Source organism: Scyliorhinus torazame, chromosome 21, assembly GCF_047496885.1.
Source record: "Scyliorhinus torazame isolate Kashiwa2021f chromosome 21, sScyTor2.1, whole genome shotgun sequence".
NCBI classification, from domain to species: Eukaryota; Metazoa; Chordata; class Chondrichthyes; order Carcharhiniformes; family Scyliorhinidae; genus Scyliorhinus; species Scyliorhinus torazame.
This window is the reverse complement of record NC_092727.1, coordinates 124,182,079-124,208,858: the sequence shown is the minus strand read 5'-3', so window position 1 is coordinate 124,208,858 and position 26,780 is coordinate 124,182,079. Positions and strand designations below refer to the sequence as shown.

General features: G+C 47.8%; 1 protein-coding gene across 2 annotated transcripts in view; it reads left to right on the top strand.

Moving 5' to 3' along the window:
- Window positions 1-24,821, top strand: part of LOC140398612 (CDGSH iron-sulfur domain-containing protein 3, mitochondrial-like) — a 71,307-nt gene extending 46,486 nt beyond the window's left edge. The window contains exons 3-4 of one of the 2 annotated variants that reach the window (XM_072487457.1): window positions 16,587-16,664; window positions 23,542-24,821. In XM_072487457.1, the coding sequence (XP_072343558.1) occupies window positions 16,587-16,664; window positions 23,542-23,646 (183 nt within the window). In that variant the 3' untranslated portion in view covers window positions 23,647-24,821. Of the gene's footprint in view, window positions 1-16,586; window positions 16,665-19,367; window positions 22,198-23,541 lie in introns of those variants that run through there. The other variant, XM_072487456.1, reaches the window with a different exon arrangement.
- The last annotated feature ends 1,959 nt before the right edge of the window (window positions 24,822-26,780 follow it).

Below are 26,780 nucleotides of genomic sequence, written 5' to 3'. Positions count from 1 at the left end.
CCCAGGTTGCTGCTGCTGATCTCCACCTAACGTTCCGCGAGAAAGTCAAGGAACGGTTGCCACCGCCCGGAGAAACCCTGCGAGGACCCTCGCAAGGCAAACTTGATCTTCTCCAACCTAAGAAACCCCGCCATGTCGTTGACCCAAGCCTCTACGCTTGGGGGCTTCGCGCCCTTCCACATTAACAAAAGCCTTCTCCGGGCTACCAAGGAGGCAAAGGCCAGGACTCCGGCCTCTTTCGACTCCTGCACTCCCGGTCCGATACCCCAAATATCGCTACCCCCCAGCTCGGTTTTACCCGAGTGTCCAAGACCTTGGACATAGCCTTCGCGAAGCCCTTCCAAAATTCCGTAAGCGCTGGGCATGTCCAAAACATATGGGCGTGGTTCGCTGGGCTCCCCGAACACCTCACACACCTGTCCTCCACCCCAAAAAACCTACTCATCCTCGCCCCTGTCATATGCGCCCTGTGCACCACTTTAAACTGGATCAGGCTGAGCCTGACGCAAGATGAGGAGGAATTGACCCTGCCCAGGGCGTCAGCCCACAGGCCCTCATCCAGCTCCTCACCCAGCTCCTCCTCCCACTTGTCCTTCAGCTCCTCCACCGAGGCTTCCTCCGCCTCCTGCAGCTCCTGGTGTATCTCCGATATCTTACCCTCCCCGACCCACACGCCCAAAACCACCCTGTCTTGTATCCTTCGGGCAGGCAGCAGCGGGAATTCCCCTACCTGCTTTCTCCCGAACGCCCGAACCTGCAGTTGACTCTTAACAGTCTTTTAGCCCTAGCATGCCACTCAGTTCAAGGGCAATTAGGGATGGGCAACGAATGTGGCCCAGCCAGCAACGCCCACATCCCACAAAGAATAAAGAAATAAAAACAAAGACAATGGAGCTTTCATCCAATCAGTGTCGCTGGATTTGAGGCTTGGTTCTAGAGACCAGAGAAAGGTCAGTGTCTGATGGGTGACCCCAGCCTGGAGCTCGGAGGGGTTTTCGAAGCGAATATCCTGTTGGCTTAAAGCTTTCTGTGGGTAATTTATTGGACCAGTTCTCAATATTAGCTGCAGGCAGCAGAAAGGGAGAGGGTTGCAGGAACATTAATCTGCACCATCCTGTAATGAGCAGATATTAAAAAATAAACGTTTTCATCAAATTTTACAAATTCCAGCACAGCAGGAAGTTATTTCGTTTTGCTTGATGCCGGTTCATTAAAGTTATCGACTCCAGTCCAATTTCCCTTCTCTTTCTCCGCATTCTTTAATATTTTTCTTCAAGTGTTTTATTACATTTTGTTTTGCATGATATGATTGACTTGTGCTTATTCACTCCATATTCTAATATCTCCCTTATGTGGAAAGCCAATCTCCTCCATAATGTTTTTATAGTTCTAATCCCAAATTTATGTCTCACTGGTTTTGATTTAGTGACCAACAGAAATGATATTTCATTATTTATATTTTAAGCTCTTGCAATTTTACGAATGCTTTCCATTGCCCCCTAACTCTCTCCGCTCCAGCTTCTCTTTTATTGTTGCTTTCGAAACAGTCGCTGGAATTTTGTTCTCACAGCGGGGGTCCCGCCGACAGACCCCAAAATGGGGAGTGGGGAGGCGGGGGAGAATCACCCAGGTTCAGCTGTCTGTGGGAAACAGGGCTGGATTGCAGCCGATTAATTGGTTAATTGGGGCTGGTTTAGCACACTGGGCTAAATCGCTGGCTTTTAAAGCAGACCAAGGCAGGCCAGCAGCACGGTTCAATTCCCGTACTAGCCTCCCCGAACAGGCGCCGGAATGTGGCGACTAGGGGCTTTTCACAGTAACTTCATTGAAGCCTACTTGTGACAATAAGCGATTTTCATTTCATTTCATTTCATTTCATTTCAATTGGCTACCAGTAGGGTTCCAGTCCCCAATAAATCTTGCCAGCTGCCCCGAGGAGCTATTGGCCCCTCCTCTCTCTCACTGGGAGCGGCGGCCATTGCCAGGACAGCACGTGCTAGAAGAGGACGCCATGGACGGTCAGTGCCTTCCCAACTAGATTGGTGTGGCCTGGGTGCGCCAGCGCCAGTCAGGCAAGCCCTGATGTGGTGGGAGAGATGGGGCTTGGTGAGGGCAGGTGGCACCATTGCCACAGGGGATGGCCATTGCCTTGTGGGAGGGGGTGCTCTCCATGGACCAAAGAGTGCGTAAATAAGTGGGTCCGCTGTGCCTGAGCTGACTGGGAGTCTGGTTGAGTTTACTTGGCGAATGTTCATCTGCTACTGGTAAAATGCCACTGGCGGTGTGAGGAAGCCTTTCATTGGCCACTTAGGTGGTTCTGTTGGCCTCTGATGGGAGGCCCATCCACCAACTTTCCCACTACCAGCAAGATGCAATGGTGGCCAGAGGAAAATGGACACCCCACCCAAACAGACTCCACTTTCCCTCCCTATTTTACAAGCCAGCTTCCCCGCTCCCAAACTTTTGTAAGGGCCCCGAAGAATCCAGCACGAGTTTTAAGGATACAAAATAATAACGTTAATTTACTTTAACAATATATACATAACAGTAGCAGTAACTTCACTTGCTACCTTCTCCTTCCTCCTGGTTCCTGGACTGGCCAGCCTATTTATAGTAGGAGTTTCTCCGCCCCCCTCATTGGGGAAGTTCATACTCCCATAGGATTGTGGGATAGTCATTAGTCCCCAGCCAATCGTCAGTAGGCAGGTTATAACATCCCTCCCCCCCAAAGTCCAAGGAATCCACCGTAGGCCCTGGCGAAGGAAGGCGTCAAACTCGTTTGGCCGCAGGCCGGACGCCATTTGCACGCGGCGCTGGATCAGGCGGTGTATAACGAGACGGAGACCGGCGCTTCCATGATGAATGGCGCGGTTGTACATCCACAGCCTGTGGACCCGAGGATTCCCCCTCTGATTCATCCTGTGTCTCCATCTCGGAGTCAGAGTCTGCTGCCTCCGTCATGTCAGCGTCTCTATCCCCATTCGGTCCCGTCATGACCTGCGCAGGCTTCGAGTGAGGCACCAGTGGAAGATTTGGAGGACTACCTTCCCTTGTTTCTGGTCTTTGCCGCTGTTGAACTGAGCTCCGGGGGCGGGGAATCGTTTGAGGGGATGATCTTCTGGACCGGACGTGGTCTACATGTTTTCGCTGGAGACGACCCTGGGCTTGCACTTGGTACGATATAGGGCCCGTTTGGCGAAAGATTACACCAGGAGCCCATTGAGCACCACCAGCAAAATTCCGCACGAATACTGGGTCACCGGGCGCAAACTGCCGAATCGGACGATGCCGAGACAATCCCGGTCCCTGCCGTTCTTGTGTGCGGCGTACTTTTGCGCCAATGTCCGGGAAGACCATACTAAGGCGGGTGCGAAGTCTCCGGCCCATTAGGAGTTCTGCGGGAGCTACCCCAGTCACTGTATGGGGGGTGGTCCTGTACGTAAACAAAAACCGAGCCAGTCTCGTGTCCATTGATCCGGAAGACTGCTTCTTTAGGCCTCTTTTGAATATTTGCACTGCACGCTCTGCCAACCCATTTGAAGCCGGGTGGTAAGGGGCAGTGCGGATATGGTGGATGCCGTTCATCTTTGTAAACCTAGCAAACTCCTCACTCGTGAATGGAGTGCCATTATCCGTGACCAGCACCTCGGGGAGGCCATGCGTGCTAAATGATAAACTCATTTTTTCAATTGTTGCGCAGGACGTTGTCCCCTGCATCTTATGCACCTCCAGCCATTTGGACTGGGCGTCAATTAGTAGAAGGAACATGGATCCCTGAAAAGGGCCTGCAAAATCTGCATGTAAGCGTGCCCAAGGCCACCCTGGCCATTCCCAGTGATGTAGGGGCGCGGCCGGCGGAAGCTTCTGATGCTCCTGGCAAATGGAGCAGTTTTGGGCCACCTTCTCAATGTCGGTGTCGAGGCCTGGCCACCAGACATAACTCCGGGCCAACATTTTCATCTTGGTCACGCCCGGATGCCCATTGTGCAAGTCTGATAATATCAGCTCCTGGCCTTTTTCCGGGACAATCACACACGTCCCCCACAAGAGGATGCCGTCTTCCACGCTGAACTCTGACAGCTTGGAGGAAAATGCCCGCAACTCACCTGGGAGCTGTCTATGCTGCCCACCATACAGGACTATGTGCCGAACCTTTGACAGGACTGGCTCCGTCTGGGTCCACTCACGGATCTGTGATGCCGTGACAGGCAAGGTGTCCATAAAATTTAGGGTTGCGACCACCTCACCGGTCGTGGGGGTCGACATGGGGCCAGTCGATAAAGGCAATCGGCTCAGTGCGTCGGCATTTGCTATCTGCGTACCTGGTTTGTGCTCCAGAGAATACTCATATGCAGCAAGCAACAAAGCCCAGCGCTGGATCCGTGCAGAAGCAATGGGCGGTATTGGCTTATCCTCTCTGAAGAGTCCCAGCAGGGGCTTATGATCAGTCGCGATAGTGAAATGGCGGCCGTATACATACTGGTGGAAGCGTTTCACCACGAAAACCACTGCCAGGCCCTCCTTCTCGATCTGCGCGTACTTTTTCTCCGCTGCAGTCAATGTGCGGGAGGCGAAAGCTATCGGTCGCTCGGCCCCGTTCTCCACCTTGTGGGACAGGACAGCCCCAATACCATACGGGGATGCATCACATGTGACGAGCAAAGGCTTTCCCGGATCTTAGTAACCCAGACAACGACAATTGTTGCTTTACCCGCCGGAAAGCGGTTTCTTGCGGCTGACCCCAAACCCAGGTGTGATTTTTCTTTAGCAGCAGGTGTAAGGGGGCCAGCGTAGTTGCCAGATTGGGGAGGAACTTCCCGTAATAGTTTACGAGACCGAGAAAAGAACGAAGATGCGAAGTGTCAGTCGGGGTGGGGGCATGTTGAATTGCACGCACCTTCTCTGCGACGGGGTGCAGACCCTCGCGGTCCACCCGATAACCTAGGTAGACTACTTCTTTTGCCTGAAATACGCACTTTGTGTGACGTAAACGGACTCCAGCATCCGAAAGGCGTTTAAGGACAGCCTCCAGATTTTCCAAATGCTCTTGCTCCGACGTCCCTGTAATCAACACGTCATCTAGGTAGACAGCCACACGTGGTAAACCTCTCAAAATGCCCTCCATAACACGTTGAAAAATTGCGCAGGCAGAGGATACTCCAAAGGGCAACCGTGTATATTCATACAGGCCCCGGTGTGTGTTAATTGTTACATATGGTCGGGAGGCAGGGTCCAGCTCCAACTGCAGGTAGGCGTGACTCATATCTAATTTTGTGAATGAGAGTCCACCTGCAAGTTTCGCGTAGAGATCCTCTATGCGAGGCATTGGGTATCGGTCGAGTCGGGAAACTGTATTCACTGTAAGTTTATAGTCGCCACACAAGCGAACTGTGGCATCTGGCTTCATTACGGGTACAATTGGTGCTGCCCAGTCAGCAAAACGGACGGGCCTGATAATACCCAAACTCTCCAAACGAGTGAGCTCCCCTTCTACCTTCTCGAGCAAAGTCAAAGTGTAAGGCACTGGGCGCGCCCGGAAATAGCGCGGCGTGGCTCCTGGTTCAACTTGGATACGGGCTACGGCCCCTTTTATTTTCCCCAAACCAGGCTGGAATACCTCTGGGTATCGTCCTAGCACCTCAGTCAACCCTCCAGAAACTGTTTGGAGGATGTGCTGCCATTGCAACCGCAAATGGCGCAACCAGTCCCGACCCAACAGGCTGGGCCCATGGCTACGCACTACGATAAGTGGGAAACGCCCCTCCTGGCGTCCATAGACAACAGGGGTCATTGTAGTTCCTGCAATGTCCAGTGGTTCCCCCGTGTAGGTGGCCAACCTGGCCTGTGAGTCAGTTAATGTAAGGGTCTGTATACCCTGCTTGATGCGGTCGAATGTCCTCTGGGCGATCACGGAGACCGCTGCGCCAGTATCCAACTCCATCTCCAGCGGGTGGCCATTGACCCGTACTGTCACCTTAATGGGGGCCACACGGGGAGCTGCCACACAATGCAGCTGCAGGCAGTCGTCCTCCGTCTCCACGTCCTCAGGAGTGGTCGCCGCAGGTTCATTCACATGGAAGGTACGGCCTCTGGACTGGTCCCAGTTACGGCCCCTGGGCTGGTCCCAGTTTCGGTCGGAACGACGGCGCCTCTGGCGTCCCCAGGACCGCCGTCCACGACGGGGTCGGCGCCTACAAGTCTGACACGGACATGGCTCCTCATCCATTGGCTCTGGAGAAGGCTCCCTTCGGGGAGGAATGTCCGATGGCCACTGGCGTCGGTCTGGCCGTTGCCTCGCCCAAGGTACCGCAGGAGTGTGGGGGGATGTTTTTGGGCGGAAAGGGTTGCGCCCCAAGGCATGCACTTCCATTCCCTGTAGCTCCTGTACTCCTCGCTCTGCGCTCTCTCGGGACAAGACTATTTGTATTGCCTGTTGAAAAGTCAATGTTGGCTCCGCTAACAACTTTCTCTGGGTGGCCGCATTGTTAATACCGCAGACCAAACGGTCGCGTAACATTTCTGACAAGGTCTCACCATAGTCACAGTATTCCGCAATCCCGCGTAGCCTGGATAAAAAATCGGCAAGGGATTCTCCAGGGGTCCTCTCAGCGGTATTAAACCGGTAACGCTGGACTATCGTGGACGGGGTTGGGTTAAAGTGTTGCCCCACTATATTCACAAGTTCGTCAAACGTTTTGGTGTCCGGCGCAGCTGGGTACGTAAGGCTCCTAATCACCCCAAACGTATGCGGGCCGCAGGCGGTGAGCAATATGACCACCTGGCGCTCGTTTTCAGTGATATTGTTTGCCTGGAAATAGTAACGCATCCGTTGTGTGTACTGGTCCCAGCTTTCCAGCGCAGCATCAAAAACATCCAAACGTCCGTACAGAGGCATGGTATAATAGAAAACAACTTCAAACCTGTATCCAACAAAAATCCAGGGAGGTGGCTTCAGCAGTGTAGACAGCTATTCACTTTTACCTTCGTCGCCAGTTTTGTAAGGGCCCCGAAGAATCCAGCACGAGTTTTAAGGATACAAAATAATAAAGTTTATTTACTATAACAATATATACATAACAGTAGCAGTAACTTCCCTTGCTACCTTCTCCTTCCTCCTGGTTCCTGGACTGGCCAGCTTATTTATAGTAGGAGTTTCTCCGCCCCCCTCATTGGGGAAGTTCATACTCCCATAGGATTGTGGGATAGTCATTAGTCCCCAGCCAATCGTCAGTAGGCAGGTTATAACACAAACCATCCCAAGACGGCTGGTAAAATCCAGCCCGTTAGTCTCCACTCCCTGCAAGTAAATTAACCTTGCCTCTTTTCTGAGACCTCACTATCGTTTTTAATATTGAGCGACCCAGACTGCGACCTAATAATTGCTCTGTAAAGATACATCATCAACTCCTAGCTTTTGGAATTCCATGCCTCCACAAAGTGTCCCAAACCCATACTTTCATTTGCACTTATTTTTTTGCATGTGTGATGCGACCATCAATTCACACGAGACGATTAGTAGAAGTGAACAGTGGTTTTAATAAGCTCGATCTGTGCCTGCGACTGCTCTGTACTGAGTGCCGCCTACAGGCTGCAGGTTTATATACCACCCCCGAGGGGGCGGAGCCACATGCGGAGCCCATAGGGGCATCAACATAGTACCGTACAATACAGGGGTGAATTGCAGTAGCAACATGTTCACCACAATGTGCAATCAAGCTTTGAAAAATCTACAGATCTGACATCTTCAACCTGTTTATTCCAATCCATTAATTTCTTAATTGATGTCTCATGAGAATGTCAAGCAGTAGTCTTTACTACTGGTGCTAATGCTTCTTATTTCGAATCAACGTTTTACGTTTTCCCCTGTGTTGAAATGAGTGACTTTGCTCAGTTTTAACTCCATGGGCAATGTCGGCTTGGCCTCAGCGTATCAGCTGCCTGCCTCTGAATCACCAGGCTGTGGGTTTGAGTCTCACGCCAGAGTCTGGAAGATTGACATTCACAATACTATGGCAAGGGAGTGCTACACAGCACTGTCAGAGGCGCTGTCTTTCAGACGAAGCTCAGAGGGTCATCTGAGGTCTATGGCAGAGAGCCTAAAAGTCCATCCGATCTTTCAAGTGGGTGTAAAAGATTCATCAGCATTGTTTAAAACAAGAGATTTTTGTTAATAAATTTAGAGTACCCAATTATTTATTTTTTCCGATTAAGGGACAATTTAGCGTGTCCAATCCACCTAGCCTGCACATCTTTGGGTTGTGGGGACAAAACCCATGCAGACACGGGGAGAATGTGGTTTCAAACAAGAGTTGGGGAGCACTTCCCTCAAGTCCTGATCAAATTTATACCTCAACCAATATTACCAGAGCAGATTATCTGGTGATTTTCATATTGTTGTTTGAGGGAGCTCGCTGTGTGAACCTTGGCCACTGTGATTTCTACTTTACATTGCAAAGTACTTTCATTGGATTTAAACTCTATCAGACAGTTCAGAGGTCGTAAAAAGTTGTTTAATGCAACCCTACATTAAAGTTCATCTTCTCAGCCTTGATATTAATACAGAGAAGCTCTTTGGTGCTAAAATATTGTCACAAAAGTGAATAGTGTAAAATACAGCAGCCATTGGAATTGATCTAATTGGCACTATTTTGGGAGTGTTTATAGTGCTGTTTTCAGAAATAGTCCTTCACAAATCACTGGGTTGAATGAATCTATTGACTGTAAAACTCAAGTTCCAATTTAATCCTCCCCCATTTTACTCTTTACATAGAAGTCTTTAAGAGTTGGGAAAGATCTAGTGGCTGGGATTTACATTATTGTGCAAGCTTGACTTAGTTGCTAAAATGCTCAACCGTGGCTTTATTATCCCTTGACTTGACCATCCCAAAGTTCTCCTGACCATCTTCCCATCCCCCACCCTCCTGACCGGAAACTTAAGCTCATCCAACATTCTGCTGCCCTTACCCTAACCCACACCAAATCCCATTAAGCCATCGCCTGTGATCACTGACCCATATTGCAGCCCGGTTTAGCAACACCTCAATTAAAAAATTTTCATTGTTGTTTTCAAATCGTCCCATTGCCTAGCCTCTCCCAAATCTGTCACCTTCTCTAGCCCTGTGATTCTCCAGGGTCTCTGTACTTCTCCAGTTTTGGCCTCTTTTGCATCCCCCATTTCAATCACCCCACCATGCTTTTAGCTGCCTCGACCTTAAGCCCTGACATTCCTGACCGAAACCTCTTCACCTCTCTAACTCCTGTAAGGTACTCCTTAAAAGCTAACTCTTTGGCCAAGCTTTTGGTGACCTGGCCTGATATCCCCTATGCAGACCACTTGTCAAGTTTTGTTTGATAGTGCCCCTATGAAGCACTTGGAATATTTTACGGCATTAAAGAGCTGTGTAAATCCATGATGTTGTTAATAGTACCCTTACCCTGAAGTTAACAAATTCAAGGCCTATACCAGAAGCTTGATGTCATACTCTGGACTTTTTTTTCTGATGATGTCTTAATATACTTGTTCCATATACTTGTTCTGCTGGATTGTGAATGTTAACCGTACATTACCAGTGTGCGATGAACAGTGGAGAATTTTTCCATGGTCCTGACACCATTCCTTCCTCAATCAGTACCACAAAAAACAGATGAATTTACCATTTATTTCACTGGTGTTTCTGAGTTCTTGCTGAGTACAAAATGGCTCCCTTATCCTCTGCATAGCAACAGTCAATGTGCAGTATGGAGATCATGTATTGTACATGAAACACTTTTAGGATAATCCGATGATGATAGAACATAAGAAATAGGAGCATATGTTAGACGTTTTAGTTGCTGTGATATGAAGAGTCTAAAGTTCTGTTCCTTTTTCACAAACACACATTTATTTCCTTCCAACAGCCTTTGCACAAAACTCTCACTATACATCACCTGACAGAGGCCACCTGAAGCCCTTTTACATATCAGTGTCAATTAATGGATACTTAACATAAATGAGACAACTAATTGCAATGTGTCTTGACCCATTACTTAACGGTCTCCCCTTCCTTGGAGAAAAAAAAAAATTAGGTGAAAACAAAATTTCAAGAAACTCAAAAACACACATGATTTCCCCCCCTTTTTTTTTGTTTGGACGAGAAAGAAAAAAAGAAACAGTCACAGAAACAAGCGCCCTTCATTAACAATATCCAAAAGTTTCTGTGAACTCACCCCTCTTTTTGTAAAACGGTCTGTCTCGGTCTCCTTCTATAGTCTTGAGCCCTGTTCGTAGCCATACGATTTCACCATTCTGTTAGTAATGTATCTTCCATATTCTGCCTTATTGCAGGCTGACCTATTTGGGTCATCAGAGCCATCGGAATCGAATGTTTCCCCAGAAACTTTTGTAAAGCTTTTGTCATCTGTTCAAATAAGGTATCCTTATCAGTAAACTGAACTCCTGTCAAAACCAGGAACCTATCCATGTTGCTCACTCTAGCACAGTCAAGTAATTTAAAGGCCAACACAGACTGTGGAAATTCCAGGTTGTGTTTCTGCAGCCTTTTTTATAGTCTGCCAAATTCCATTATATAGTCTTCCATGGAGATATCCTCCATTTTCCGGAACTTATTAAAATCCGACCATGCTTCATACGCACTTAACAAGTCATCTTTCTTATAAATCTTATCCATATAATGTAATAAAGTCTCCAGACCTTCTTCTGAGTCTGCCTCTTCCAATTCCAGCTCAGAAAGCACTTTGTTTCGGATTTCACTGCCATATGGTAGAGAAAGAGCCAATGCCATACCTTGTTTTCTCTTTCCCAAAGCAGTTACCTTAGTCCACATAACTACTGCACTTCTCCATTGGTTGTACGATTCCCTTTCAGAAAATAAGGGAGGATAGTCATATCCAGCCATCTTTATCCCCGCTTCAGCCATATCCCTTTTTTTTTCTTTTCTCACTCACTCCTTGGTTTGATCTGGAAAAGTTGTATCTTTCAACCCTTCACATTTACACAGCAACCATCCTCTGCTACCATTGTTAGACGTTTTAGTTGCTGTGATATGAAGAGTCTAAAGTTCTGCTCCTTTTTCACACATTTATTTCCTTCCAACAGCCTTTGCACAAAACTCTCACTATACATCACCTGACAGAGGCCACCTGAAGCCCTTTTACATATCAGTGTCAATTAATGGATACTTAACATAAATGAGACAACTAATTGCAATGTCTCTTAACCCATTACTTAACAGCATAATGGGTGGGATTCTGTGATCCTGAGGCTAAGTGTTGACGATGTCGGACAAGCTGTTGCGTTTCATGACGGCGTCAACACGGTCTCTGGATCAGCAATTTTGGCCCCTACAGGGGGCCAGCACAGCCCTGGAGCGGACCACGCCGCTCCAGCTGCTGATCCTGGCGTGAACTGGGTGCCACGGGTCTGCACATGCACAGTGGCACCGGTGCCAACGCGCGCATGCGCAGTGGCTCCCTTCAACGCACTAGACCCGATGCAACATGGCGCAGGGTTACAGGGGCCGGCGCGGACGAAAGGAGGCCCCCAGCAAGAGAGGCCGGCCCGCCGATCGGTGGGCCCCGATCGCGTGCCAGGCCACATCGGAGGCTCCCCCCGGGGTTGGACTTCCCCTCCCCCCCCCACAAGCTGCCCCTGGACCCTTCCACGCCGCGGTCCCGCCGGCTGAGAGCAGGTGTGAACGGCGCCAGTGGGACTCGGGTTTTTTACGACGGCCACTAGGCCGGGAATCAGCGGTGGGGCCGCGTAGAGCGCCGCCCGACCGGTGCCGTGCCAACCATGCTCTGCGGAGAATCGCGTCCCGGCAGCGTGGCGCGGTTCGCGCCGGTTGCGGGGATTCTCCGGCCCCGGGTTGAGAGAATCCCGCCCAATATACCGCCCTTTGTGGCTGCTCCAACTTCCAATAGAATCGTGGATGTTTTTCTACCTCAACTCCATCCTTCCACATCACCCTTACTCCCCACAATGACCCACCCCCCACCTCTCGCACCTGAAAATCCACTGACCTCTCCTCCAAATACACTTAGCCCCCGAGACAGAGAACTCCAAAAATCCACAGCCCTCATGGTGAAGAACCCCCACCTAAAGACCACAACCCCCAACTCCAGAATTCCCAGCCAAATAAAACACCCCTCTCCCAACAACCACCTCTCCAAGGCCCCCCCAAAAATGTTTATATGTTTGAATGCAATCACCCTCCATCCTTCCAAACTCCAGGGTGAACAGGACCAGTTTACTCAATCACTCCCAATAGGACAATCGCCCCTTTCGCCTGTGGTATATACGTGAAGGTTTCATTTGACTGATGTGGGAACCAATTTGATCAATGGTTTTTGGGAAGGGTGATTTGGACAAAATCTGTTTCTTCATCGCAAAAGCTAACCATCGAAATCGCAAGGTCGAGCAAACCTCAACCAACTTACGGCAAATGTGTTTTCATTATAAGCCAGCCCAGGCCATCGAAACTTGCAGCTGAGAGTCACGTGCAGGAGCTCTTGAGCACCCTGATGCAATCAAGATCATTTTTCTTCTCACAAATTTTTAATCTATTTTTTGACAGTTCTACTTCTGAGTAGGAATGTGAAGCAGATCAGATCAACTTTGAATTTATAACATTGACCTCACCTGACATGGACGAGCAGGGGATTTTTCTCAGAGTAAAAACCTATGTTTCAGCCTTAAGGGCCCAACCGTACCTTTTCCAATATCCGTTCAAACATCAGCAAAATCTGCCTTTCGAATGGCTGCAGTACACAGAGATGTAATGGAAATAATCAACTTTCTTTACGATTTTTGAACCAAGATGATCGTCTTGTAGCCAAACAAATTTTGGCAGCTAAGTTGAGAAAGAATCTGGTTTAGAAATGAGCGACTGATCCCCCCTCGTTTCTGCTTCAGTCCATCCGTCAGTTTGTGATGAAAATTGAATTCTGGTGGGAGAACAATCAGTGGCAACTTGATTAATGTCCTCAAACGTGTATCTCCAAGTAAAGCAGTAACTGAGTTCAGACAAGTATTAGCTTTCATCTCCGACAAGTGACATATTATGAATGCTCCGAGCATCCTTGCAAAGCTGGACATTTGTTATTTTCCCCCTCTATCTTTGTTTTTTCATAACTCGTTTTCTCTCCCCTTCCCGGCGATACATTGCGTTCTTCCTGCTGGGTGGTTCTACACAAACACTTAGTGACTTGCAGTACACTCAATGACTGTTCTTTAAGTTAGTTTTGGAGGCGGGCCAAGTGTGGAACTCATTACAACTGAACCAGAATCTATTCTCAGCCCAGATCCATCCACTTGAATCTCGCTTTCTCTCCATCTCTCTTTCTCGTTCTCTCCTCTCCCTTGCTCCCTTTTGGAAATGGTTGCTGGAGGATAGTCCTGGGCAACAAACTCTTCATCCTTCTAGAATGGAGGTCGAGACCGATTGATAACATCAGTGGTGCCATCCCCTGGACAAATTCAGCCTCGATGGGCTGAATGGCTTACTTCTGCTCCTACGTCATGTGGTCCAAAAGATTAATTGAACAGGAGTCTCCCTGGTCGTTACACCTCAGCAACGTCTGACCAAATGAAGGAACTTATTATTTAGTAAACAAAATGTTATCTTTGTAAGAGCAACATGAATGTTGCCAAAAAAGAAAGACTTAATTCAATCAGCATGATTCAAAAATATAAATTGGAATAAATAGCATAATTATTAATAAACTTGGAATCACAAATTAGAATCACATAGAAAGATGCTATTCTGCCCAAATGTTGATGCTTAAAAATGTGAACTGAAATAATTAGTGATCAACTTTTAAAAAATAAATTTAGAGTACCCAATTATTTATTTCCAATTAAGGGGCAATTTAGCGTGGCCAATCCACCTAGCCTGCACATCTTTGGGTTGTGGGGGTGAAACCCACGCAGACACGGGGAGAATGTGCAAACTCCACACGGACAGTGACCCAGGGCTGGGATCGAACATGGATCCTCAGCTAACTTCTGATCTGTTCAATTACAGATTTATTTCTTACATTCCCCAGCTACTACAGTAGGATTTGAACTCATGCCTGCAGGTGGCTCGTTCAGACCTCTTGATTTCTAATCCAGAAGAATAACCCCCACTCTGTCATTATCCCCTAACATAACAATTGTCAAGAAAACCCAAGAAATTGTAGTATCTTTCTGTTGGTAATATTCTGGTCATATTTTAAACTGCCGGGGTATGTGCGCAGTAATTAAAGCAAGGAACAGAGAGATTGTGTGAATCTAAACTGTGGGTTTGATATGGTAATGATCCTGGCAAAATACTTCAAATAGGTGTTTACCTAACGGAATTTATGAAGGATGATTTCAGAACAGGAATAGATTTGAATGGAATTTTCTGATTCAAAGGAGAAGATATAGAACATACAGTGCAGAAGGAGGCCATTCGGCCCATCAAGCCTGCACCAACCCACTTAAGCCCTGCACTTCCACCCTATCCCCGTAATCCAATAATCCCTCCTAACCTTTTTTGTCACTAAGGGCAATTTATGTCCAATCCACCTAACCTGCACGTCTTTGGACTATGGGAGGAAACCAGAGCACCCGGAGGAATCTCATGCAGACACGGGGAGAACGTGCAGACTCCGCACAGACAGTGACCCAGCAGGGAATCGAACCTGGGACCTTGACGCTGTGAAGCCACAGTGCTATCCACTTATGCTATCATGCTGCCCATGTGCGAGATGCGAAAGAAAGTTGTCATAGGTAAAGATTGGACAGAGTGAGTTTACTTTACTTTTAAATTCTAAAAGCTAAAGTAATGAGATGAAATTAATTAATTCTGGGAGGGAGCAGTTCTAAAGAGACTGGTTGAGACGGTGGAAAAATCAAAGGGAAAGAACACATTTAAGGAGACACTGAAACCAATAAACAGAGCTGGTTTTGATCTCTTCAGACAGAAGGAGTTGCTGGTCAAACTGCCAGCAAGCGGTGTAAACAAAGCCCGATTTGGAAAGCCTACTACTGTTAACCTCAAAAGGTGCCCAAGAGAGAGAATTACAGGCACAGTGTGGTAAACATTATTGGATTTTTATAGACCATAAAATCTATAAGGTGTGATAAACAGATAGGGAAGGTTAGTTCTGATGGTAGTTAAATTAAGATTGTTTGGAACTGTTTAAAGTATCGATACTGAGTGAAGCCATTGTCTTATTTCATTGTAATTCTGTTTTATTTGATTGTTTTTTCCTACTTCTTAAAGTGTAAAATTAAAACTCATAGGATTGGGGTAGTGTATTGAGATAGACAGGAAACCAAGATTAGGAATAACATTTGACTCGTGGGGTACCGCAGGCTTATATTAATGATTTAGATGAGGGAGCTGAATGTAATATCTCCAAATTTGCAGATGACACAAAGTTGGGTGGGAGGGTGAGCTGTGAGGAGGATGCAGAGTTGTTTCAGTGTGATTTAAACAAGCTGAGTGAGTGCATGGCAGGTGCAGTACCATGTCAATAAATGTGAAGTTATCCACTTTGGGAGCAAAAACAGGAAGGCCAATTATTATCTGAATGGCTATAAATTGAGAGAGGGGAGTGTGCAATGAGACCTGGGTGTCCCCGGTTGCTGAAGGTAAGCATGCAGATGCAGCAGGCGGTCAAGGAGGCAAATGATACGTTGGCCTTCATAGCGAGAGGATTCGAGTACAGGAGCAGGGATGTCTTGCTGCAATTATACAGGGCCTTGGTGAGGCCACACCTGGAGTATTGTGGGCAGTTTTGGTCTCCTTATCTGAAGAAGTTCTTGCTAAAAGGAAGTGCAGCAAAGGTTTACCAGACTGATTCCTGGGATGGCGGGACAGATGTATGAGGAACGGTTGACTCGGTTAGGATTATATTTGCTAGAATTCAGAAGAATGAGGGGGGATTCTCATAGAAATCTATAAAATTCTAACCGGGCTAGACAGAGTAGATGCAGAAAGGATGATGTTGGTCCAGTACCAGGGTCACAGTCTAAGGATACAGGGAAAACCATTTAGGACAGAGTTGAGGAGAAATTTCTTCACCCAGAAAGTGTGAGCCTGTGGAATTTGCTACCACAGAAAGTAGTTGAGGGCAAAACATTCCATGTTTTCAAGAAGGAGTTCGATATAACTCTTGGGGCTAAAGGATATAGGGGAAATCGGGATCAGACTATTGAGTTGGATGATCAGCATGGATCATATTGAATGGTGGAGCAGGCTCGGAGGGATCAATTGCCTGCCCCTGCTCCTATTTTCTATGTTTCTATGTTAATAAACACTTACTTTACTCTAAAATCATCACAAATAGTCGGGGACATCCTTTCTGAATTTCAAAACCTCCCTTCATTCTGTACAAATTGTAAACACAAACGCGAGGGCAGTTGTTTCAAATTTTCCTTCTGAGATTTGAATATCTCGGCGTTTACCATCGGCCGTGCCCTTTAACACAATGTGATGCTTCACCAATCTGCCGCTACTTTCTATGTTAGTGTCAGATGCAACGCAAACTGAAAGCTGATGTATATTGTGCTTTGTACATGTTCTTTTTCTAACCAAGCTTTGTTTTCCTCTCTTTAGCCATTCTGTGATGGGACCCACAAGACTGTCCCATCGGCTCCCGAGCCACTGAGGTTCAAACTGGAGGAGGCAAAGAAGGTATGGCTGTGTGGCTGCAAACAGACCAAGAACCCTCCCTACTGTGATGGCACTCACAAGGAGGATTGGATCCAACAGGCTGCTGTCTATGCAAGCCCTCCTGTGAAATAGTACCAAGCGTACAACTAACCCACACTACAAAAAACATTTATTTCTGTTCACCTGCTGTAAGTTTTAAAAAAACAGTTCAGTGTCATGAATTTCAATCTTGAGTGAGATAATGAAAATTTGAGGTAAAGTGGTTAGCGCTGATGCCTCACGGCACCGAGGGCCGGGTTCGATCCCGGCCCCGGGTAACTGTCTGTGTGGAGTTTGCACACCCTCACCGTGTCTGCTTGGGTCTCACCCCCACAACCCAAAAGATGTGCAGGATAGGTGGATTGGCCACGCTAAATTGCCCCTTAAATGGAAAAAATGTTTTAAAATCTTAACAACAGTTCCTGGTCAGGGTGAAAGCTAATTTAAATAAAAAGGACAGAAACTTAATCTCAAGGCCATCACTCCATGGGGTTTTCACTGTTTTGCTTTAATACTTATTTCTGGTTGAGTTACAAAGTTTTGAATGTATTTAAAAAGCACAGAACTTTGTCTCTTACATGTTTTAGTTCTGCCTTGTGTTTAAATTGCACTGATTCAATAAATGAGTCACACAAATGTGTCAGAGAATCAATTGGAAATGGTTTAGATTCTTTGAGGAAGGTTGCAGCTTATGTGGGATTTTGGCGGGAAGTCTGACTGAATTCAAAGGGTGCTGATCTGAAGTTCCCAGGAGAAATGATCCCAAACCTAAGGGAATTTTGAAAAGGCCGTAGCACTGTAATTTGCCCAGTATCCCTCTGGATCTTTGGCAGAATCCGAGATAAATGTCCACTTCAAATAGTTTTCACTTCTTCCCGTGACCATTTCCCACCATCTCTCCAGAGATTCTGCTCGTCACCCTGTGGTCATTACAGTCAGAGACTGGGAAAACCTTGCAATCCTATAGAAATTCAGGGCCCACCTGTGTGAAAGGGTCGAAATGATTAATTTTCCTGCGGTCCGGGGAAATATTATTCCACCCTCCTCCAGTGCATCTACTCCACTTGGATCCCACCTCCAAGTACATGGAAAAGTAGAAAAATGATCTTCCTGTGATTTATGGATTGCACAGTCACTATTACACGCTGAGATAATTGGAACGTCTGAAGCCCCAATTTTCGGGATTGGGCATGCTTTTTGCAGAGTTTTACAGTCTGCTTGGAGATGCTCCCACCCCTTAGCCGTCAGCACACTGCACACACTTAAACTGGTAAATTGTAGCTTCCACGCGCCAGGATTATCTCAATGCAAGATGATGCAGTGTCTTTTTTACGACAGCTATGTAAAAAATGTGAGTGATACAATAAATCATCATATATTTTTCCAGGGGATTTCCCTCAACAAGTGTGCACTGCTCCAGCTATTCAGTATCCTATGCAGATGGGTGGCCAAATCTGCCACTGTTGACAGCTTAATCCTTGCAAGCAACAGCTTTAATATTTCAGTGATTCCTGCCTGCATCCAGCCAATTTTTAAATCCTATCCACAGCACTGATTTAAAAAAAAAAAGCAAGAATATTATTTACTACATTGCTCGTACAATATTATCTATGCCATGAAGGCATTCATTCAAAAAAATTTTTTTTTTTAGAGTACCCAATTCTCCCAATTAAGGGGCAATTTAGCATGGCCAATTCACCCACCCTGCACACCTTTTTGGGTTGTGGGGGTGAGACCCACGCAGGCTCGGGGAGAATGTGCAAACTCCACATGGACTGTGACCCAGGGCTGGTATCGAACCCGGGTCCTCAACGCCGTGAGGCAGCAGTGCTAACCCACTGCGCCACTCTTGAAGGCATTAATTAACGCTTCACGATATTTTAGTGCAGTGTGTGTTCATGTTCGGTTCTTGCCAGAAAGATTTAATACATTCATTCATTAACCTTACCTCGGTTTAATGACACAAATGTGCACAAAGAATTTAAGGAAGCCTTTGGGCGTGAATCCCGCCCCCGTCGGTTGCCGAATTCTCCGGCACCGGAGATTCGGCGGGGGCGGGAATCGCGCCGGTTGGCGGGCACCCACCCGCGATTCTCCGACCCGGATGGGCCTAAGTCCCGCCGCTAAAATGCCTGTCCCGCCGGCGTAGATTAAACCACCTACCTTACTGGCGGGACAAGGTGGCGCGGGCGGGCTCCGGGGTCCTGGGGGGGGGGGCCACGGGGCGATCTGGCCCCTGGGGGTGCCCCCACGGTGGCCTGGCCCGCGATTGGGCCCACCGATCGCGGGCGGGCCTGTGCCATGGGGGCACTCTTTTCCTTCCGCCTTCGCCACGGTCTCCACCATGGCGGAGGCGGAAGAGACCCCCTCCACTGCATATGTGCGGGAATGCCGTCAGCGGCCGCTAACGCTCCCGCGCATGCGCCGCCCGGAGATATAATTTCCGCACCAGCTGGCGGGGCACCAAAGGTCTTTTCCGCCAGCTGGTGGGACAGAAATTTGTCCGGCGCGGGCCTAGCCCCTTAAGGTTGGGGCTCGGCCCCCAAAGATGCGGAGCATTCCGCACCTTTGGGGCGGCGTGATGCCCGACTGATATGCGCGTTTTGGGCGCCAGTCGGCGGACATCGCGCCGATACCGGAGAATTTCGCCCTAATCGCAATGATTTTCTACTCATTCTCCCTTAGAAAATGGATACTAGGAAGAAAGCAATTTGCCAAGCTTGCCAGCCCAACCTTAGGACACCCCAAGATGCCGACAAAGTGTTTTTGAGGTGCAGCTACAGTTGTAATGTAGGTAACATTGCAACACATTTCACAAACACTTCACTGGCATTGATACTTTTAGCTTTATAGTCAATGAATAACCTTTGAAATCTAGTACAAATATTTGCTAGTTTAATTAGCTATTCTGTTGTCTCTCGTGTGGAGATGATTCACCGTACTATAAAATACCGCAAAAATGATTTTTAATTACACTGATGCTTCTTGTTTCCTCACGATCAATGGTACAATTGGGATTTTATAACTCAGGTTATTAGACATTATGTTATCCGCATCCTAATGCTGCAGGAAGGTGTGCACCAGATTCATTCCCAGGCAATGTGGAGCTGTCTGTGTGAATTCAGCTCATCAGTGTAACAAGCACAATGAACCTTCCCATTGCGCAGTGACCACAAGACATGGAATCGGTTTGGGATGCGGCTGGAGGTTAGGAAGGGGATGACTGTGGGTCCTTCCAGACTCGATGAATTAAAATAGGCTGAATGGTCTTTCTCATCCCGGCCTTTCTTGTGAGCAGCACGGGGTAGCATGGTAGCACAGTGGTTAGCACAGTTGCTTCATAGCTCCAGGGTCCCAGGTTCGATTCCCCGCTGGGTCACTGTCTGTGCGGAGTCTGCACATCCTCCCCGTGTGTGCGTGGGTTTCCTCCGGGCGCTCCGGTTTCCTCGCACAGTCCAAAGATGTGCAGGTTAGGTGGATTGGCCATGCCAAATTGCTCTTAGTAGGGCGGCATGTGCCGCAGCGGTTAGCACTGGGACTGCGGCGCTGAGGTCCCAGGTTCAATCCCGGCCCTGGGTCACTGTCTGTGTGGAGTTTGCACATTCTCCCCATGTCTGCGTGGGTTTCACCCCCACAACCATAAGATATGCAGGGTTAGGTGAATTGGCCATGCTAAATTGCCCCTTAATTGGAAAAAATGAGTTGGGTACACTAAATTTTTAAAAAATGTTTAATTGCTCTTAGTGTCCAAAAAGTTTGGGTGAGGTTACGGTGATAGGGTGGAGGTGTGAGCTTAAGTAGGGTGCTCTTTCCAAGAGCCGGTGCAGACTCGATGGGCCGAATGGCCTCCTTCTGCACTGTAAATTCTATGAGAGCTGACTTTTAAAACAAGATTGAAAAAAATCAATCTGCCCAATGCAAGCTATCAGTCTCTGCTCATTGGGTAGCACGATTACCTGGGAGTCAGAGGGCTTTGGAGTGCAGCCCCACACCAGATGATGCTACCAGTGTTATACTGGGGGAGAGCTTCACAGTCAGAGGGACTGTCGTTCAGAGCAGAGACTAAACCAACACCTCTTTGACCTTTTCAGGTTGAGAGATCGCAGTGGACTATTTTGAAGAAAATCAGGGAATTTCCCTTGGTTTGTGGTCAACATTTAATGCCTCAACCAACATCATTAAAATTGATTATTTATCATTAACACCTCGCTCTTTTCAAAACCTTGCTGTGTGCAAATTGGCTGCCGTGCTTCCAATCCCTCAACAGTGAGCCTAGGAGTGTCATGGGGGCTATGGGGAGGAAGTGGTGTAGTGGTACTGTCTCTGGACTAGCAATCCAGAGACCCAGAGTCATGCTCTAGGGACACTGGTTCAAATCCTGCCAGGGCAGATGGTGAAATTTGAATTCAATAAAAACACCTGGAATTAAAAGTCTGAAGGACCATGAAACCATTGTGGATTGTCGTAAAACCCCATCTGGTTCACTAGTGTCGTTTAGGGAAGGAAATCTGCCGTCCTTACCCGGTCTGACCTACATGTGACTCCAGATTCTGAAATACCCGCAGGGAGGGGAAATAAATGCTGGGCCAGACAGCGATGCCCACATCTCATGAACAAATTTTTTTTTAAATGAAAGGCGTTATTTTTTAATTTAATTAATTTTATTTATTTAATTTAGAATACCCAATTCAGTTTTTCCAATTAAGGGGCAATTTAGCATAGCCAATCCACCTGCACATCTTTGGGTTGTGGGGGAAAAACCCACGCAAACACGGGGCGAATGTGCAAGCTCCACAGGGACAGTGACCCAGAGCCAGGATCGAACCTGGGACCTCGGCGCCATGAGGCTGCAGGGCTAACCCACTGCACCACCGTGCTGCCCTTTGAAAGGCGCTATATAAACGCAAGTCTTTATTTTTTTATCTTTTCATTTGCCTTCTCAGTGGTTAGCACTGCTGCCTCACGGCACTGAGGACCCGGGTTCGATCCCAGCCCCGGCTCACTGTCCATGTGGAGTTTACACATTCTCCCCGTGTCTGCGTGGGTCCCCCACAACCTAAAGATGTGCAGGGTAGGTGGATTGGCCACGCTAAATTGCCTCTTAATTGGGGCGGCACGGTAGCATAATAGCACTGTTGCTTCACAGCTCCAAGGTCCCAGGTTCGATTCCCAGCTTGGATCACTGTCTGTGCGGAATCTGCACGTTCTCCCTGTGCCTGCGTGGATTTCCTCCGGTTTCCTCCCACAAGTCCCGAAACTCGTGCTTGTTCGGTGAATTGGACATTCTGATTCTCCCTCTGTGTACCCGAACAGGCGCCGGAATGTGGCGACTAGGGGCTTTTCCCAGTAACTTCATTGCACTGTTAATGTAAGCCTACTTGTGACTCCAATAAAGATTAATTTATTATAAAGAAATTGGAAAGAAAAAGAATTGGGTACTCTAAATTTTAAAAAAAGGATGTGTTTTCTTGACAGTAATTAAAGATGTAATACAATGCGTGTTGATTGTTGGTAATACTTTTTGATGTTTGATGGTTTTTTCAGTAGTCCTGCTCCTCGGGATCCACTGCACATCGTATCAGAGCCCTGGTCAAAGTGAAGCGAAATAAGATCATAGATAAAGCCAATATGGTTCCATGAAGGGAGGTCTTGTCAATCTAATTACTGTTTTTTCTTAAGATTGTGACAATTGGGGATTTGATAGGGGTGATGTACTTGAATTTCAGTCAGACCTTTGATTCAGTTCTAGTTTGATATTGAAAATCGAGCAGGTAGCAGTAATTGATTAATAGTTCCCCAGGGGATGGCGGTACAGGGATCATCAGCAGCCTGGGGAAACGTTTGCAGTCGGGACCCACTGGGATCGGATTTAGGGATCTTTTCATTGAATATCTTCACTCATAAACCCATTGGTCGAAATTACCGATGACACAAAGCTATTGAAGATGCTAGACAGGATCAGTGAACAGGGTGCCAAGCTCTTAGTCACCAGTCCTTTAAAAAAAATTTTTTAAATTTTTTATTCTAATAAATTTAGAGTACCCAATTCATTTTTTTCCCAATTAACGGGCAATGTAGCATGGCCAATCCACCTGCCCTGCATATCTTTGGGTTGTGGGGGCGAAACCTACGCAAAAACGGGGAGAATGTGCAAACTCCACACGGACAGTGACCCAGAGCCGAGATCGAACCTGGGACGTCGGTGCCGTGAGACAGGAGCGCAAACCCACTGCGCCACCGTACTGGCCTATTGTCTCCTTAAGTAGCTCCATATCAAACTTTGTTTGCTAACATTCCCATGGGACATTTTACTGTTAAAAGCGTTAAAGTTGTTGCTTTTGAAAATATTTGGGAAGTGGATTAAATTGCAGAATGCTATGGAGTATTCTTAATTGTTCCCCTCCCTTTGGTACTGTGGTTAGCACAGCGGTTAGCACTGCTGCCTCACAGCGCCAAGGACCCGGGTTCAATTCCGGCCTCGGGTGACTGTCTGTGTGGAGGTTGCACTTTCTCCCCGTGTGTGCGTGGGTTTCCTCCGGGTGCTCCAGTTTCCTCCCACAGTCCAGAGATGTGCAGGTTAGGTGGGATTGTCCCTTAGTGTCCAAAAGGTTAGGTAGGGTTACTGGGTTACAGGGATAGGGTGGAGGTGTGGGCTTACGTAGGGTGCTCTTTCCAAGGGCTGGTGCAGACTCGTTGAGCCAAATGGCTCTGAAATGTCTCTCCTTCCCTTCCTGGTCTCAGTAGACTATGGGTTTGGGAGTCGAACTCTGCAGCCTCAGACTCCATCTTTTCCACTGTTTGACAGACCCTTGTTGTAGTTGATCCTGCTCCTGTCTGACCGCCTGCATCCCTGTGGCAGGAACGGGGAGATACGCCTGGCCACCAGCAGCAGCAGAATTGCGCTCAGCCACAATCTGTAACCTCATGGTCCATTCTACAATTAGTACCAACCCCGGTTCGATGAAGAGTGCAGGAGAGCGTGCCGGGAGCAGCATCAGGCAGACCGAAAAATGAGGTGTCAACCCGGTGAAGCTACAACACAGGACTACTTTTTTTTTAAATTCCAATTAACGGGCAATTTGGCCTGGCCAATCCACCTATCCTGAACATCTTTGAGTTGTGGAGGAATCCAGCACAATTGTGCAAAAGACAAGGCTGAGGCATTCGCAGCAATCTTCAGCCAGAAGTGCCGAGTGGATGATCCGTCTCGGTCTCCTCCGGAGGTCCCCAGCATCACCGATGTCAATCTTCAGCCAATCGATTTACACCGCGTGATATCAGGAAACGGCTGAAGGCACTGGCTACAGCAAAGGCTAATGGGCCCTGACAATATTTCAATAATAGTACTGAAGACTTGTGTTCCAGAACATTCCGTGCCCCTTGCCGAGTTGTTCAAATACAGTTACAACACTGGCATCTACCTGGCAATGTAGGCTAGCAAGCGGCTGGTTTAGCACAGTGGGTGAAATAGCTGGCTTGTAATGCAGAACAATGCCAGCAGCGCGGGTTCAATTCCTGTACCAGCCTCCCCGAACAGGCACCGGAATGTGGCGACTAAGGGCTTTTCACAGTAACTTCATTGAAGCCGACTTGTGACAATAAGCGATTATTATTATTATTATTATGTGGGAAATGGCCCAGGTATGTCCTGAAGACAAAAATCAGGACAAATTCAACCCAGCCAATTACTGCAGTATCAGTCTACTCTCCATCATCAGCAAAATGATGGAAGGAGTCATCAACAGTGCTATCAAATGGCACTTTCTCAGCAATAACCTGCTCACTTATGCTCAGTTTGAGATCCGCCGGGGTCACTCAGCTCCTGACCTCATTGCAGCCTTGGTAACAGGGACAAAAAAACTAGGATGGGAAAAAAAGTCTGGCCTATCAGTGAAGCCCATATCCCGTAAAAATTAATTAAAAAACATGCCACCTTTCACATACCCGTACGGCTCTGATCAAAACTCAGTGTGCTACACTGGCAAGATTATGCCTCACTGTTACTGTTCCACAGTATTTCCGGCTCGAATGACATTAACAAATTGACAGAGTGCAATGTTTATACATTTGTAAAACACAAATCAATTGTTTTGTAGTCCGGTCATTCCAGTGATAAAGTGTACTCCAATGGTGACTCGATTGTCCGTCCGTCTATCCTCTTTATTTCATCTCCTGACTGAAAGTTTCTTGCATAGATTCTCTCCGATCCTCAAAAATAACCAATCAAAATTTATGAATGCTTACCTACCACTGCCTCACCACTCCACAACTCGGAGCATTCGAGAGATAACGGCCGGGATTCTCCGCCCGACGCCAATGTCGTAATCGGCAATCGGGCGGTGAATCCCTCCCCGACGCTCATTTCGGGGACGGTACCGGTTTCACGCCGGTTTTCGAGTCTCCGCCCCCTCTGAAATGGCGTCATCCCGTTGCATGTCGCACGCCGTTGGAACGGTGTTGGTGCGTCATCGGCAGACTCTCCCCCGATGGGCCGAGTTCCCGATCGCGCGGTTGACGTGTGGTCTGAGCGGTCAGGAACACGGCACGGCGGCCGCGGACTGTGTCCCGCACCGCCACACTCAGCCGGGAGCCATGCTGCTGGTCGGGGGGAGGCTTCCGCGAGGGCGGGGGGGGGACGGGACTGGTGGAGGGTGGCCAGGGATTGTCCTGTGGGACCGTATTTGGCAGGTAAGGTTCGCGCACGGCCAGCGCCATGTTGTACGTGGCATGAGGTTAAGTCCCACGGTAGCAACTGGGAAAGTTAAATTCAACTAGTTTAATAGTAACTTCATTGCAGCGTTAATGTAAGCCTACTTGTGACAATAAAAAGATTATTATTATAATAAGCTAAGATCAGTCAGGGTGACAATAACACCCCTAGATTGTCATAAAAGCCAAATTTATTCACTAATGTTGCTCCTGGTCTGGCCTGTGTGTGACTCCAAATCCACAGCTCAGTTGTATCAAACCACGAGGAGAAAAGGTCCCAATAAGAGTAAGACCAGATGTACCACCCAGCACCAGCCCAGGCAGTGGGCATGACAAAGGCATTGTGGGTGTACCTACACCACATGGCCGGCAACAGTTCACAAAACAGTTCACCACCACCTTCCCGCAGCCAATTCGGGATCACCACATCTCGCGGATGAAGAAAGAAACACGTGCTAACCCCCCCACACAGCGCAAGGTTATTAAGAATGCAGTGTTTTCCCGTCCTTCGAATGGCTGGTGATTAAACCTGCCGAATAATTTACAGGGAGGGAGCAAATTGTTGTTTGGCAAGGATACTAATCGCTGAGGAATAAAGGTGGATGGATGGCGCTAAGATACAGATGAGGTCATTGAGAGACAGGACAAGCTGATGGGTTGAACGGCCTTCACTTGTTCCTCTGTTCCTATTGAAAAATGAAAATCGCTTATTGTCACAAGTAGGCTTCAAATGAAGTTACTGTGAAAAGCCCCTAGTCGCCACATTCCGGCGCCTGTTCGGGGAGGCTGGTACGGGAATTGATCGGTGCTGCTGGCCTGCCTTGGTCTGCTTTAAAAACCAGCGATTCAGCCCTGTGCTAATGTGTTTCCTCTATTGCCTTAAACTTTTATTGCATAGAACAAAATCTTTTCAGCACCGTCTTCTCTTTTTAAAACAATTTTTATTCAAAATTTTCACAAAATATCAGTAACAAAATACAGAAAGAAAAGAACAAACCCCCCCCCCCCCATATACATAAATAATAAATTAACAGTCTTCATCAACACAAAGGCAAAATAACATGCCCACTCGAGAAAAACGAACCAGCCCCCCTCGGGTTGCTGCCGCTGCTGACCAAGAGTCTGGTTTAGCTCACTGGGCCAAATCGTTGGCTTTTAAAGCAGACCAAGGCAGGCCAGCAGCACGGTTCAATTCCCGTACAGCTTACCCTTTAACTCCTCCACCGAGGCCTCCTCCTCCTCCTGCATCACCTGATACGTTGCCGAGATCCTTCCCTCTCCAACCCACACCCCCGACAGGACCCTGTCCTGGACCCCGCGTGGCGGCAGCAGTGGGAACTTCACCACCTGCCGCCAAACAAACGCCCTCACCTGCATATATCTGAAGGT